Source organism: Colletotrichum costaricense, assembly GCF_030867565.1.
Source record: "Colletotrichum costaricense strain IMI 309622 chromosome Unknown Scaffold_37.1, whole genome shotgun sequence".
NCBI lineage: Eukaryota > Fungi > Ascomycota > Sordariomycetes > Glomerellales > Glomerellaceae > Colletotrichum > Colletotrichum costaricense.
Genome location: NW_026848266.1, coordinates 96,719 through 112,290, shown reverse-complemented (window position 1 = coordinate 112,290; position 15,572 = coordinate 96,719). Strand labels below are relative to the sequence as shown.

Below are 15,572 nucleotides of genomic sequence, written 5' to 3'. Positions count from 1 at the left end.
GAAGATGGCACTTCAAGTACTATCCATATTTGTATATCAATGAACGTCACATGTGACTTTTCACACGCTGCTACCTACCTTCATCTTTTCACCCCCCCTCTTCCAAGTGTCTCGTGCCTCCTGCCTTACGAGAAGAGCCTCACCATCCCATCAACATCAACATTCCCACCACTAACAACAAGCCCCAGATCCCACCCCTCCTCACCCCCCTCCCGCTCCGCCATGCCCCGAAACTCCTCATTATACAACGCGACAGCCAACGGCACCGCCGCGCTCGGCTCGACCCACATCTTGAGCCTCTCCAGGAGCAGCCGCGTCGCCGCGAGGATCTCCTCCTCGGTGACGGCGTACATGCCGCTCACCAAGCCCCGATCGTGGATCAGGCCCCACGGCGTGGCGCTGACGGCGCCCGCGAGGCCGTCCGCCACCGTGTCGGGGGTCTTGGTGTGGGCGACGATCCTCGCGCCCGAGTAGAACCCCCTCCGCCCGTCGTCGGCGCCCTCGAACTCGGGCTCCGCGCCAAAGACTCTTATGCCGGTGCCCTCGCAGCTGAGGGCTGTGCCGGAGAGGAGGCCGCCGCCGCTGCAGGGCGCGATGATGGCGTCGAGACCTTTTCGTCGTCGTCGTCGTCCTCCTCCTCCTCCCTCTTCGATGGAGTTCTGTTGCTGCTGCTGCTGCTGCTGCTCCAAAACTTGCTCCTGGAACTCGAGTCCCGCCGTCGCTTGACCGAGGATGACGTCCGGGTGGTCGTGAGGCGGCACGAGCCTGGCGCCCGTCTCGGCGACGATCTCGGCCGCGACGGCCTCGCGGCCAGCGAATCCCGGCCCCGAGAAGACGACGATGGCGCCGTAGCCTTTCGTCGCTGCGATCTTGTTCGGGCGCGTCGTCGTGGGCATCACGATGCGAGACGTGATGCCGTCTTCTGCGGCCGCCAAGGCGAGGGCTTGGGCGTGGTTACCTGAAAGATGGACCAATTCGATCAGTAAAGCGGGAGATTAGAGGAGGGAATCAAGGCGTTGAGACTTTTACCTGCGCTGTACCCTACGACGCCCTTCTCCTTGCCGCCGCTCTCGAGCCATCCGGGCTCCTGTTGGAGTCTCTTTATGGCGTGGAAGGCCCCGCGAGCTTTGAAGGCGCCGGTGCGTTGCATGTTTTCGCATTTGAACCAGAGCCTGAGGATGGGTCTCGCTGGTGTACGGCCGCTGCCGATCGCGGCAGAGTTTCTTGGTGTTGACGCCATTCGGCTCAGTGTCTTGTTCGTCAAAACGGGAGTCAGACGGACGTGTGACCTGATCAGTTGGCGGGCCTGAATGACCGAGTCCCTGGTCAGGGGTGGACAGGTTGAGAGGCCGGCCATGACTATGACAGCGGCTGAGATGAAGGTAGTTCTTTGTAATAGGATGGTAATAAGTACTGATTTTGGTTCTAGTATGGGCTTGAGTCTGACTTGGATATGGCATCAAGATGCGCGAAGTTGAGCAGCGGTGCTATTCGAGTGACATGCTCATCAAAGTGGTCGTGGCTTTCAGAACTACATGATGGCGAAATTTCAACAACTGTTATACTATGATTCAATTTAAAGTCATCGAGCTGCTTCGGGTAAGGAACCCGGCGTCAACGTCGTTCTCGCGGCGTTTACGACTTGGTTGGAAGTGGGACTCTCGGCAGGACTTACAACGACGCCGAAATGCACTCGGCAACTTGACCATGTCTCCGAGGTCGAGAGAACTTGACTTCCAATGAGACGACTCGTCCACTTAGGAGAATTAGCGAGCAGCTTAACACCATATGCAAGAGGTCATGGCAGGGCTTCAGCATCGGGTCTGACTTCCGAGGCTATGAACTCTCCTTGATCAATCATGTTGAGCACCGCAGAACGGGCTATTCCCCGGCCAACAAATTCCAATCATCTCCAGGAAAGACTCTGAATCGTATATCTTAGCTATGTGCTACTGCCAACGGCCGGCAGGCGCTCGTACAATGATGTATAATTGATGATTCTTGTGGTTGTCGACCACGATTAAAGATCTTCATAGCTTTAATTAATTAGCCAGGCAAACATAATTGGGCGTAATACGACTCTGGAAGTGTTTAAGTACGTGAGCGCCTAACAGCTGGTGTTTGTGGCATATAGGTAAAATAGCCAAACCATACAGTCAAAACAGCCGTACGTAATACTTCCATGTCGTACTACCATCCAATGAACTGCTTTTGAAGCCGATGCAGTCACTTCCATTTGAAGACATGGCCAAGAACTGTGCAAGCCGACCTCTCAAGCAATGTTGTTCCCACGTACAGAGGAAAACCAGTGAGGACTATCTTAGACCTACATAACGTTTGCAAGACTTTATGAAGCGTGTCGGCACGCTGATGAAGGGAGGCGCAGACACTATAATCATCATGATCCGTCATCATCGACCCATTCTCCCCGTAAAACGCGCAATCGGTCGGGGGATGGTAGGTACAAGTCACATGGCTTTTAGTCGTGACACTTGAAAAGAGGTAGGATCCTCCTTCTCTGACATAAAGCAGGTTCGTCGGACATCACTGGGAAAATCGGGAAATAAAACAAAAAAAAAGTCTATTCTCTTTTTCTCTTTCTGACCCGAGATCTGATCAAGACCCATGGCTGGCTCGCCCCAAAAAGGGGGAAAGAGCGTTTTATAGACGTCAACCGGAGGGAGGTGGGGAGTGTGAAGCATCTTCGGCATCTTCCCCAATAACCCCCACGAATGCGACCCAAATACCCCTATGCCGTAGCTTCAACGCCGAAAACTCCCAGATTCCCTAGTTTCGCATCTTGGTCTTTTTGATTTGCCATTGTTCTCTGGAACGAAAAAAAAAAAAGTCGAGGCGTGAGGACTGATTGCCCGGTTTTAACTTTCAAATGCCCCTCACCTGAGCATTGGATCATGTCCCCTTTTCCGTAGGTTATGCTTGAGAAAAAAACGAAGTGAGAAAACCAACTTCTGTATCCAGAAAACCCCCTTTCTTGATTCTGCCAGGTACTTTTGGACCATGGCTCTACCATTGAACCCCGATTTGGGTACGTAAAATTTCGACCGAGGTCGGTCTTGGAGAAGTGAATAGTCGGAAGAGAGGAGAAGGCCAGAAGAAAATCCAAATTCGAGGCTCGAGGCTCAGAGCGTCACCCTTTCTTGATATGTCCTTGTATGTTTTACCATGCACGGCATTCTTCTTGACCGTGTGGTTTGTCGTGGCAAATTGTTATTTTGCGTCGTCTCGCGTTGACGCGTGGTGTGTAGACGAGATCTCCGAGTGCAACGAAACGGGCCGGCGACAAGGCCTGTCGCGGATTTGACAGTAAAGGGTATGGCTATAGTAGTGGCTTGCCGGGTGTAATAGGCTTTTCCTGCATGATTGGGTCGGCGAGGTCGGATCGTAGTGATGAGAAGCCGTTGGCAAGAGGGAATGGCTTCAGGAGACCCCCTCTTCCATTCGAACTGAACGCAACGGTCGCAAATCATTGCAGCAGATCCTTGACGTTTTCTTTCACATTGAGCGCCCACTTTAGCTTCGCCAACGTCGACCTCGTCTCCTCGAGCAACCTCTCCTGCTCGGCATCCCGCCCGGCGACGCCAGCCTTGATATCCTTGAGCAAGAATTCTTGCTGCGCCTTGTACTCGTCAAACTTTTTCTGGATCTCCTCCTTTTGCCGCCTCAGCTCCTTGATGTTGCCGTCCTGCTGGTCGCACAGGTCCCGCAGCGCCGCAATCTTTTCGTCGTCGCGCCGCCGCTCCTCGACGACGCCCGCAATCTCGGACCGCAGCTTTAGGTGCGCGCGCTGCACCTCGTCGCCCTGGTCCTTCCAGTGCGAGCTGATGGCGTTATACCGTCCCTCCATGAGCGCGGCATGGGTGTTTGCGTCCTCGACCTGCTTCGTCGTGCTGGCGCGCATCTTTTCCATCTCGTCGCGCCACAGGAGCTCTTTTTCTTTGGCGTCCGCCGTGCGCTTCTTTTCTAGTTCCACATTGGCGTGGAGGGTTTCGACCTGGCGCTCCTTGCGGCTGAGGAGCGTCTTGGTGACGCTCGCTTCGAGGAGGCGGCTCTCGTAGTCGCTGATGATGCGCTCCATCTTGTCCTCTACCAGCTTGGCGGCCTGCTTGGCCTCCTCGGCTCGTAACCGTTCGATCTGGATGTCACGCTTTAGGGCTTCGTTGTCGCTGACGAGCTTGTTGATGACCCGTCCCGTCTTTCCCAGACCCGCCTTGCCAATGGTCGAGTCCCAGCCTGGGCCTTGTCCTTCGGGTACGGGAGCGGCGTTTTCATCGTCGGCAGGCGGCGTCTCTTCCCTCCTCGCTGAGTCTATTTTGATGGTGTTGTCGTTGCTGGCGTGAGGCCAGTCGTGTTTTAACTTGACGCCTGGCGTCCTTTCTTGGTGATTCGATGCCATGCTGACTGCGCTGGCGTTGCTGTTTACGGAACTGGAGAATGCGGAAGTGTGTGAGGGTGCGTCGGAGCTCGTGTCGCTCGCGGCTTCGAAGCTGGGTACTGTTCGGATGGTCTGGACCATCTTAGGGGCGCCTCGGGGAGAAGGGAAAGGGCTCGGCGTCGACTGGTGGGTTCCGTCGATGCGCGTGTTCAAGCTACTGTTGCGTACGTTACGAGAGAAGTAGGAGGTGGTGATAGGGGGAGCGAGTGTGCGTCGACTGCTCGAGAGACCATTTAGCGATGGGGCCGTCGTCGTTGTCGTCGGGGAAGAAGACGTTTTGGCGGAAGTTGTTGAGGTAGAGGTGTGGAGGTCTTGAGGAGGTTCGAGGTCAGCACGACGGTCACCTTTCCTTCCGTAAGTTCCAGGAACGGCAGCGGAGTGGTATAGCGCCAGTGCCAGACTCCTGAAAGGTTTAGGTTGTCGGGAGAGGCTAGAGACAGAAGATGGCGTGGAGTGGGCGGGTTGTGGATCGGGGCGAGGTTTCAAGCAAAGAGTGCACAAGGACGGGGACCCTTACCGAGAACAAAGTCTTGTGGAGGAATATCAAAGTCGGGTACGGGTACCTGAGGAGGGTTGGATGGGAGCCGTTGCTTGTCGTGTTTATTGAGTTTTTGCAGTCGACTAGGCATGTCTCTGGCTCATGTTATTTCAGTCGTCGTCGTCGTCTTGGGGTTGTTGATGGTGGTGGCCCAGGTAGGCTGGTCGACGGTCTGGTAGTTTGCAGATTGTTTAGTGTTGGCGTGGTGGGTGGTTGCAGCAGAAAGTTGGGGGCGCGCGCGTTCGTCTTTTTTGGATTGGGCGTTGGTTGATTTTAGCTGCGGTCGAAAACGGCGGCCCGTCTGATGTCGGACCGGCGGCTGACGTGGGATTGGATGCGCGGGTTCGGTGGGTTTCTTGGGGGAAGAAGAGACTGAACTCGATATCCGTAAACGAGAGACAGACACACGCACTGCCTGGAATGGGCGGATGTCCGGGTCAAGCGTGGTGGGTGTGGTGGTGGTCAATTACAGCTGGGAAGAAGCACGCGAAGCCCATGCGGCGAGGGCAATGCAAGGAAGAGAGAGAGAGAGACAGAAAGACAGGCAGAAAATACGGGAAGAAAGATGGGACGGGAATCTCGGCCTTGAATGACAAAAGGCTGGATTGGATCCAGAGTTATCCGTAAGGTCAGGTAGGTCAGGTATTGTATTACCTAGTCCTACGTCAGTCAGATAGTGTGGACAATCTTCCTCTGACAGGAGGTGGGAAAGGAGGGTCGAGCGAGAAGGGAAAAGCCCAGATGAAAACTAAGCAGGAACGGCGGCCGAGACAAGCATAAGGCAGATCAGAGCGGGCATTTGGTAATTCCTAGGGTCGGGTGCCTTGAGTACGGGCATGCAATTGTGGACGGAGTACGCAGTAATGATCAATTCGGCCAAGGGGACCCGCTGTGTCTTGATCACTGGTTTTGCATTGCTTTTCTTCGTCCGTCTTTGATACAAGACAATATCAAATAACTTCCTTGCCTTACTTAGCCAGGCACATGAACAAAACATCAACACTGACAACGGAACATGCAACCATAAGGCAAAGCACACCACCAACAGCAGAACACACCGCATCGAGGCACAACGCACAACACACCGGGCACCGAACAAATCACAGCAAACGGGGGCCACCGGCAGACCGATATGACAACCCTGACGTGACCACTCATCTGCCCTGACTAACCAGTTGAAACCCCCACTAAAAAGCAGGAGAGCACCCTGTTCCCCAGCAACCCGGCTGCTGCGTCACTCAGCCTCTGCAGGAAAAGGTTGCATGGGGATGGCTCATGCACGGCCCTCCTATTATGTATTGCTCTCTTTTTATGTGCCTACAGCTTCCATTATGGATCATGTGTCTACCTACTTATGTACGTAGACTGGTAGCCCCCTGAAGTCATCAGGTAAGGGGCAACGGCGCATCTTAAAGCGAAAAACGACATCTCCATGATACAAATGCGCATAACATTAAATTTCCCTTCAAATCTCATTCTAGGAATAGCCCCCCTTTCTCTAGAAGCCGCCTTACATGGCCACACGAAACACCGCACACTTAGAATATGAGCCTGGATAACCGCATTGTGTATGTAATGCGCCAGCCTCCTTGAATAAACTCTACCTAGCAGACACTCTCTCTCTTCCTTCAGTCCCCTAATACCAAGAACAATCTCAAAGACCAACATTTGAGATCGTAAAGATACACACCCAGCTGCCAGTAACCCCATCCTTCAACCCCCTTCGCCACCAGCATCCGTCTCATCCCGTCCCCAGCTTGAAAGCTCTTTAATCCCAGCGCAGATCTGAGCCGCATCTCACTGTCACTTTCACCTCGTCAAAGGAAAAAAAAAGAAGACACCCCTATCCCAGTCACCAGCGGCTGAGCCCAAATACACGATTTCTCCCCTACCCCCTGGACCGATCGTTTCTGGGCCCCCTTTTCCCGGGCACCGTTCAAGGAACCCATTACTTGAACGCAAGGCTTATCAACTTTATCCTCCTCCCATAACCCTCATCCCATCTTGAAACTGCGCCCCCCGCCATACTCATCCCGAAAGACTACGTGAGCCTGCAGCGGGAAGAACACAAGGAAGACGACAGATACCGTCTCAACTCAGCAAGAGGGCTTCGTCAGGTGTTCGGCCTCCATCCACAATCCGCCGTCTTTATAATTAGTTCACACCTCGGGGCAATTGGCTTTCTCGCGGCAGCTTGCATGCGAGAACGACCACACACACACACACGCACACACATACACACACATACATCTACAATCTATGCACCTCAACATTGACATCGTTATCCGAAACAGTAGACATTGCTCGAGGACCTACCAAGATCCTACCTAGGTTGGACCAATCGAAGTCGCTAAGCGTACCTCGAAGCTCGTGATACTAACGAAATCCCGCTCCCCTCCCGTCTCTCTTCCCTCCTCCCAGAATAGCTTGACAGTATCTGTTTCTTCGGTCTACGTACCCTTCAACATCACATAAAATGACACACTGCGCCAAGCCCGCCCAAACCGGACAACCACCGGGCAAAACATCTCCAACCCCCCGTACTGCCATACCAAAACGTCCCCCGGAAACCACTAGACCGACCGACGCTAACGTCAGACCTGAGGGACCGAGGCCGTCCATGCCCCCTCCTTCCTTCCATCCTTCCCCGGGGAAGAATCCGTCACTCAGTGTCCGAGAGCTTCGTCAGCTCCAGCCCGTCGCCTGCCGCATTCCCGCCCGTCCTGCATGCGACCCGCGGGGGTGTCGTATGCGTATGGCTTCAGGACACACGCCTCAACCCAAGGTATATAATGGATTCATCTCTCCAACATAGACACATACGACCACACCCATCAGAGAATTCGGGATCCCGTCCGCTCTCCCATAGACAAGCTGATGAGGGCCAGATTAGTAGTTGAGTCGGTGACGATCAGCGAATACCTGGTGTTGTATGTTTTTTTCTCTCTCGTATACGTTTTCTTGTGTGGTGCTAGGTATACTTGTGGTTATTTGCCAGGAGGGGGACGGGAAGGCTAGGCCAGGCAGCCTGCACTAATTTCTCGTGTATGAATGACAAGATCAAGAGGAAGGTATCCGGCTGTCACCACCTCAAGAACACATCAACTGGTTTAACAGACTTTGCTTTCCGGGCCTCTGATGGCCCTTGATTTTACATGTATACAGTTTATCCGTACACTTACCATGGTTTCGAGTCCCCGATCGAACGCCAGACCCATGCCATGCCATGCTATGCTCACGCCGATTTGCTTCCGTGGCATTCTCCTGTTGTCTTTTTATGCCTTCTCTGCTTTCTCTCCATCTCTTCAAGTCAGTGGGCCCCGGAGACCAATTGCTGCCCGATTCGCTCCAGTTTTTCCTTGGGTATTCGTTTGGGTTTCCGCGGCTATCAAATCATCCATCCTCCGCAAAACCATTCCGCTTTCAATGCCGTCTTTGAACGGTCTATGCAGTCGCTTGAGATCGGCCTTGATCATGGTCATCCTATGTTGTGATAGCCGTCGTGTTGTTCGTCGCTGGTGCTGTTCCAGCCTCTGCAGCTGCCTTCGCCGATTCTAACCAGGTCGGCCGGAACTTTACCAAGTATTTTGCCGCCAGAGGCCGTGCGTCCTCGTCTGTACACAAAATTAGCACCGTTAATGACACGGTAGCGAAGGATAGCACATACACTCTGTCCATATATCTTGCACTGTATCCAGAGCCAAGTCTTTGGCCGGCGGCCGCATCATGACCAGGTACAACAGACTTGTCAACGCTAGGGGCACAACCAACGGATCCCGACACATCAACTTGACGCGTGATAAGATGGCAGGGCTGAGCTCGGGAATCTCGCCCAAGAACCGAGTAATGACCTTGTCTTGCGCATTGAGATACTGAGAGAAGCCGTCGATCAACTTCAGAGCCCATTTCTCGTAGTGCAGGGGATGGCCTCCATCCTGCTTCTTCTGCAGCTGATCGTTGTACCATTCTTCATGTAGCCATGTGATGGCAACATCGATACGGCGGCGGAAGTCCTCGAGGACGTAGGTATACAGGGACTCCCGGATACTGTCACCGAGAGCTAGACGGCCAGTGGCCTCGTCCTTTACACCGCCCTCCAAGCCGGCCGACGAACGGCTGGCCAAGCGCGTAATGATGGCGATCCAAGATTCTCGGTCGTTGGTGCTGGCAGCCAATCGGTTGATGCCAGACTTTGACTTTTTCGCAGGGTCCTCTAACGTCTTGACGAACTGGAAAAGCGACATCACAGAGCCTTGGCCCGCACTGAGTGCCAACTCAGGCGTAAGTGCTGGTGGAGGTGGTAGTCTAAACGTCCTCAGACCGAGATCACCGTCATCTGGTTTGGTTACAGGGTCGCTGTCAAGCTTGTTGAGGATCTGTTCGTTGTCCTCGGCGGCGTAGAAATCTGGCTCGTATTCATCGTCGTCCTCTTCTACGCCAAGAGGAGCGGTTTCGGGATCGATTTGTGGTGGGGGTTGGGCAGCGAGCACATTGAGTCGTCCTCGGATACCCTGCAAAGAGTTAGTAAAGGTCACGCCCTGCATATATCGACTCAGACCTACCTCGACAGCTTTCGCGAGCAGTTGGGCGTCTGTCCGAAGGAGCGTGGTGATGCTGATCTTGGCAGCCAAAGCTGTAGGCAAAGTGCCCACGTCAAACGCTTTCAGTCCCTCGCTTCCAGTAAGAGTAAAGACGTCGCCTAGACTGTGAGGGCCTGGCGGTAGTGGCGTGATTTGTATCTGCGGCGTTGTCGCAATTTGAGGTGCCATCCGCTGGCGCTTGGCTTCTATACCCTCTTGTTGCTGCTGTGCCTCGAGGGCACGTTTCCGGCCAGATTCATCAAAGATCTCGTGTCTCATGCGCATCATTCTCTCCACGTGCTGTTGAATCCGTTGAGCCATGGGATTATGAGGATCGCTTCGTTACAATGGTTAGCGATGAAACAAGCAGAATGGTGCACATGGGACTAAGGATATACCGTTTGGCCAGATGTATCAAGAGCATTCGAGTAGTTTTCTCCATGGACTTAACCATTACACGAGTTCTAGGGGTCATTGGCGAGTTTGCAAGCTTCAACGGGTTGAAGTTGAGAACGGCATTGAGGATCCTATTGGCAGTGCCCGGGCGACTGCGGATCAAAATGGACAGGCAGTTCAAAGTGGCATCAACGAGCAACACATCACTATCATCATGGTGCTGCGGTTAGCTATCGTCGGACCTTTCCCGCTCTCGCTTGCAATCCTTACCTGCTGTTCTCCTGCAGTATGCTCAGTATCCTGTCCAGTAAACCAGCCCCTTCGGCGTCGAGCGTCCTAGCATCCAACGTCTGGTGGTTTGGCGGGATCTTGTCGAGTGATATGTCAAGGGAATCGCCACGCTAGACCTTAAGTCAGTAAGAACACTAATGCATACTCTTGGGTTCATCGTACTCTCGGTTCGTTGGGGTTCGCCGCCGACTGTGCTAGAACAACTCGCTGGGCAAACTTGATACAGCATATCCGCACCGTGGAGTCGGCATCGTCCCAAATTCGAAGGATCCTCTGCTTTATCGCGACCATCCGTTCCCATGTAAATGTGTCGTACGAGTTATTGATGCTACCGATTCAATTAGCCTCCGATGCACGCAACGCAGCCAGAGCATGCCGAAGAAGTAGATGCGCACTCACATCCATCGCAGCGCAAAGGGATAGATGCTGGCTGCCGTCTGAATAGCGCTTCGCAGGACGTGGGCGTCCTCGTTGGGGGTCTCGACCATCGTCTGTAGAGTGTCCAGCACAAACAGCTGCATCGTCTCCTTCTCGCTTCCGGGGAGGGCTGGCGTCGCGAAGGCTTCAGCGAGGAAATCGGCGCCCCATCTGCGCAGTTCGACGCCCGCTGTGGGACCGACGATTGGTAGGATGCTTTTGACGACCGTCGGGTAGTACTTAACGTCACCGAGAACGAGCTTCCTGGCGTCGTTTAGTTGGCGAATCTGGTCGCTCACAGACACCTGCGGGGAGGGAGCCGCCATGATTGCAGCAAGCGATGGCGAAGACGCTTGAAGTCTGAATGATTTTAGGCAGATGGAGAAATAATGTGAAAGTCGATGAAACGTAAAAGTGTTGTTGGATATCGAATCTCGGGCAAGTTGGAAGACAACTTGGGTATCACGAGGGCAGCAGCTGTCGCGACTTGTCGAAATATGGAGAGCTCAAGCTTTTCCAGATCACCATTCTCCAACGCGCCGATAAACACACAGTCGCAATCGTCAAGAGTCGTGTAATTCGTCGGGATGGATGGCGAAAGCGAGATGTGCGATGAGGAAATTTTCCGGCGATTCGTATCGGCTACCCGTCGATGCGATTCCTCTGTTTGCCTTGCTCCAAAAGTCTGATGTATTTCCTGCGGGTGCAAGAAGAGGCAGCAAGCACCTGCCGACGTTGAGGGACCTGCGTGACAAGCGACGCGGATTATGACGGGGCGTGTCGACGGCTCCTGGCTGTTTTGGGTTAGCGCATCGGCTGCCCTAGAGCCTGGGAGCTGTGGACCCTCCTCATCGGGCATGGAAGGCACGCACGGTACCTTACCTTTCAGTCACTTCTATCCACGGACGCTGGACTCAGTATCGCTTGTTCAAATTAAAGAGAACTTTTACCGTGGTGGTGCGTTCTCAATTGAATGATGCAAATCGGCATTCGTGACGAAAAATCGGAAACGCCTGCCGTGATGTAATGATCAAGGATGTTTTCAATGCACCTAGATAACCTAAATACCGGCTGGAGCTTTGAGCTTGAGGTCGCAGGGCCCAAAAGCTACGAGAAAGATGCAGCTTCAAAACCAGCTTCCCATACTTAGGTACCGTGAGTCTAAGCTTCAGTGCTTCCAATGAGGGCAGTTTTGTCTTTTCTCTCTTTCTTCATATAAATGTATATTTATATAGCACACTATTGCAGCATGCGTATTTCCGTTGAGTAACATAGTTCCAAGATGAACGTGAAGATCTCAGTTCTACGAAATGTACCTCTTCTTCAACTGGGCCAGGTACCTTGCTTACCTTGAGTGTGAAGATGTCTTTTCTCTCCTGCAAAGGCGGCGACGGAATGTCTGTTCCCCCCCCCCCCCCCCCAAAACAACCAAGAAAGCTGCTCCCAGAGAACCCCTGCCCACCCAAGCTTGTCGCACAAGTCTCCACGTCACTATCAGTTCTGCCGCACTTTCTCCGCCTTATCGATACCAATCAGCGTCGAGGCAATCAATGCCGGGCTGGGACGCGCCTATTGGAATTTCCAGAAGTTCGAACCACGGCGTTTGCGACAAGGGCCCCGAACCGACCATTGAATTTCCCGAATCCACGGCGCAAACCCACGATCGACCACCCCTCCCCCTTCCCCAAGGGCCTGAACCAACCTCACGAACCCTCGATTACCGAATCCAACGAAAGATAGAACCTCAGAATTTGGTCACAATGGCGATGTGCGTCAATTCCCCCATCCGTCGCCCGTCCCCTCCACCGCCGCCGCCGCCAGAGTGAGCAAGTGGTCTGACAAGCAGGAAACGACAGCCCCCAAAAGTCCTCCTACTACGATCGCAACCTCCGTCAAGGACCCGCCCTGATCAGAGCGCGCAAGCCCTACCTCGCAAAGAACCTCGCCGTCGGTGCCGGACTGTGGTGCTTCGTCGGCGCAGTGTGTATGTGGCGAAACAACTCCCCCCCCCCCCCCCTTCGCGTAGACAGGCACCGTTGCGGAATCACCAAGCAAGATAGCTGACACAGTTTTTTTGGGAAACAAACAGATTGGTACACGATCAAGGCGGTCGGTCAAGACGAGTTTGAAGATGTCAAGGTTCCTGACGCCCCGAGGCAGCCAGCAAAGTCCAACTAGGGCCGTTAGAGAGACGAGAGCGACGGTAGAAGGAGACATGTGATGTACGAGTTTAAGCGCAGGATGGGATCCATAATCCCTAGGAATAAAAAATACGGGGAGTATATCAGTATGCGTGGGAGCATATGCATTGTATAGTATATATCTGCGAGTCTCACTCATCTCGCTCTTTTCGCCTGTGGCATCAATATCAAAGAAAATAAAAACAAATCCCCAATTAATAACTCTGTGCATCTCTCATTACAGGATCAGACCCGTCCATTCAATGCAAATGCAGCTCCGTAAAACCTGTCCGTTCCTCCCATCTTGTAGACACCCATAAGTTTTGACACCCTCTATACGGGGGGGGGGGGGGGCAGAATGAACATGCCCGTTGAAACAACGCGCCAGTGCAAGCACAACTAGTTTAAGGAAAGAAAAAGGGGCGAGCTGCCCAAGCCGTCGTGGGGTATCATAACAGAGCAGTAAGCCTCGAAAACGCCGTTGGCCGTCCATTGATGCCGTCCTAACTAGCCATCGCCGACACTGGCTCTTGTTTGGGAGCTGTGTTTTTCGCAGCTTTTGATGTGCGGCTGCCTGCGCGCTTCATCTGGGCGCTCTGTGTCAAAACATTGGCTGTTCTGACCATCTCGGGAGAAGCAGAAATAAATCGGTTCATTGGCGGCGACGCCTGCGGCACGACATGGCCATTCGTCACGGCTGGTATCGGTTGTTGGTTGGACGGGCCTGCTGCTGCTTTACCTCCCTGCATTGGACTGCTCAATCGAGCACCGGCTGCTGCAGGTCCTGTGTTGATCTTGTGCGCAATGTGGTTCGGGTTGGCCCATGGAGTATCTTTGATAAATTGCTCCCCGGCGGGGCCGAGGTTAGATCCGAAAGCCACTGCTTGATAATCGTCAATGGGCTGCATTATTGAACGCTGACGAGGTTTCGTGTTGCGCTGGTAGGAGTCAGTAATGTGTTTTCCACCCAAAGAATCCTACGATTCACTAACCTTCATTTGCTCCAGGTCGTCCTCGATCTCTGAGCCACTCGCGCCCCTCATGGCCGGCACCGCGGGGAAGCCCTCATGCTTAGCGAGACCGGCCAAAAACGAGACCTCCGAATTGTATGCCACGGCATTCCTTGTGCGCTGTGCAGGGTTCGTGGGGAAGAGGAGGCCGTAGTCCGGAATGCTGTGTGCGCTTCGCCTAGCATTCTGGGTCTCGTACCACTCCTTGTTGAGATCTTCGAGCATCTTTGAGCGCTTTTCCCGAGAGCCTTGGTAGAATTGATTCCAAATCTGGGCACGGCGCGCCACTGCCAATCTCTCAAGGGCCTCAACCGAGAGCTCGTATTCTTTTTCAATATTTCGAAGCCTCTTTTCGAGCCTTTCGTCCAGACATTGCTTCATGTTTAAGTATTCGGGATGTGTCGGCGGCTCGGCTTGCAGTGAATGTTCTTCATGCTCGAGGCGCTCGAGGCGATCCTTGTACAAACTGTGAAAACTGCGTTAGTCGCTGAGAAAGCTAATGCTTCTTCTCGGAAAGACTCACCGCTCGCGGAAGACGACAAATTTCTCTTCGAGATCGGTCCATTCCTCAACCGCAGCACGTTTTCTTTCAACTGTTGCATTTTGTCAGCAAGGCTTCGAAACATGGATGGGTCGCAAGCCACCTACATTCTTCGTCATTCCTGGTCGCCTCTGCCTCGTCGTCACCTTCGTGGTCAGCCTGGTCGTCGCCGTGAGGCCCCGAGTCGTCGTCACCACGACTATCGTCTCGGGTGTCGCCCTCGTGCCCTTCGTTTTCGTGAGCCTCGACAGCGTGACCTTTCCTTCTGCTCCCATTGCGGGTAACCTTTTTTGTGATTTGTGAATCCTTGATCGGGCTGTGACCATCGCGCGAAGGGCCACGCTTGCTGTGGGGAAGTTCCAAAACACTTTCCTCGGTCGCTGAGTGATCACCAGTATGTGAGTTTGTGGACGGGGCCTCGTCGTCATGCATTTCCACGTCAGTCTTGTGCTGATCCTGCTCCTGGGGCACGACGGAACCGGTGCGCTTCCTGGCGGGCTGGCCTGGCTCGGAAGATTCCGCGACCGGCGACCGCTTCCTTTTCTTGCTATCGGTATTCTCAGGGTCGTCTTCGGTGGTTGGGAGCTCGGTCGACTTCTTGGGCTTGGTGGGCGAGCCCAAGTCACCGTGACTAGAGGTCATTGACACGTCGTCGCGGTCGGAAAGACTGTCGTCGTCGCCATCGTCGTGGCCGTCGACAGAAAACGTCTTTTGAAGCTTGCTAGGAGTCCGTTCGTAGACCTGGCCGTCGTTGAACTGATTGACAACGACGTCCTTGTGGCGCTGTGCCTGCGGGGTGTCGTAGAGACGCTCAGTCTCCGCTTCGGTATCATTTGCCTCTGATAGATTGCTATCAGAGTCAAGCGCCTCGTCATGGTCTGGCCGAGTGTGGTCGAGCTGCATCCCATCAAGAGATTCACCGCCGTCCTTGTCCTCGACGTCGCTCAGCGGGCTGGAGATGTTGCTATCGTCATGATCGAGCGTCGCCTGCCCTGGAGAAAGGGCAGGCGGCGCGGACGCCGTAGCTGCCATTGAAAAATTGAGTTGATACCGCGGTTTGGGATATCAAATCGGGTGTTTTGGAGATTGGTTGCGTCGTGGAGCAGTGCAATTCGGGTAGACGAGTTTTCGTGGGAACGAAGACGGGGCGCGGAGGGACAAGCACC

General features: G+C 53.9%; 6 protein-coding genes across 6 annotated transcripts; 1 reads left to right on the top strand and 5 right to left on the bottom strand.

Annotated features, from left to right (window-relative positions):
- Positions 1–125: 125 nt before the first annotated feature.
- Positions 126–1,357, bottom strand: CCOS01_17020 (threonine dehydratase; the record flags this gene model as incomplete). Its single annotated transcript, XM_060465154.1, has 2 exons — positions 126–958; positions 1,030–1,357. 2 exons carry the CDS (start codon positions 1,355–1,357, stop codon positions 126–128), a joined length of 1,161 nt encoding a protein of 386 aa, XP_060304323.1.
- A 2,127-nt stretch (positions 1,358–3,484) lies between these two features.
- On the bottom strand, positions 3,485–5,082 carry CCOS01_17019 (uncharacterized protein; the record flags this gene model as incomplete). The annotated part of the gene is made up of 2 exons (XM_060465153.1): positions 3,485–4,764; positions 4,971–5,082. 2 exons carry the CDS (start codon positions 5,080–5,082, stop codon positions 3,485–3,487), a joined length of 1,392 nt encoding a protein of 463 aa, XP_060304322.1.
- A 657-nt stretch (positions 5,083–5,739) lies between these two features.
- On the bottom strand, positions 5,740–5,988 carry CCOS01_17018 (uncharacterized protein; the record flags this gene model as incomplete). Its single annotated transcript, XM_060465152.1, has 1 exon — positions 5,740–5,988. One exon carries the CDS (start codon positions 5,986–5,988, stop codon positions 5,740–5,742), a length of 249 nt encoding a protein of 82 aa, XP_060304321.1.
- A 2,486-nt stretch (positions 5,989–8,474) lies between these two features.
- On the bottom strand, positions 8,475–11,001 carry CCOS01_17017 (mRNA cleavage and polyadenylation specificity factor complex subunit; the record flags this gene model as incomplete). Its single annotated transcript, XM_060465151.1, has 7 exons — positions 8,475–8,605; positions 8,659–9,502; positions 9,554–9,908; positions 9,970–10,173; positions 10,238–10,368; positions 10,421–10,586; positions 10,658–11,001. 7 exons carry the CDS (start codon positions 10,999–11,001, stop codon positions 8,475–8,477), a joined length of 2,175 nt encoding a protein of 724 aa, XP_060304320.1.
- Positions 11,002–12,225: 1,224 nt separating this feature from the next.
- CCOS01_17016 (uncharacterized protein) lies at positions 12,226–12,853 on the top strand (the record flags this gene model as incomplete). Its single annotated transcript, XM_060465150.1, has 3 exons — positions 12,226–12,443; positions 12,532–12,659; positions 12,765–12,853. 3 exons carry the CDS (start codon positions 12,226–12,228, stop codon positions 12,851–12,853), a joined length of 435 nt encoding a protein of 144 aa, XP_060304319.1.
- A 505-nt stretch (positions 12,854–13,358) lies between these two features.
- CCOS01_17015 (uncharacterized protein) lies at positions 13,359–15,438 on the bottom strand (the record flags this gene model as incomplete). Its single annotated transcript, XM_060465149.1, has 4 exons — positions 13,359–13,793; positions 13,848–14,331; positions 14,389–14,458; positions 14,514–15,438. 4 exons carry the CDS (start codon positions 15,436–15,438, stop codon positions 13,359–13,361), a joined length of 1,914 nt encoding a protein of 637 aa, XP_060304318.1.
- Between the last annotated feature and the right edge of the window lie 134 nt (positions 15,439–15,572).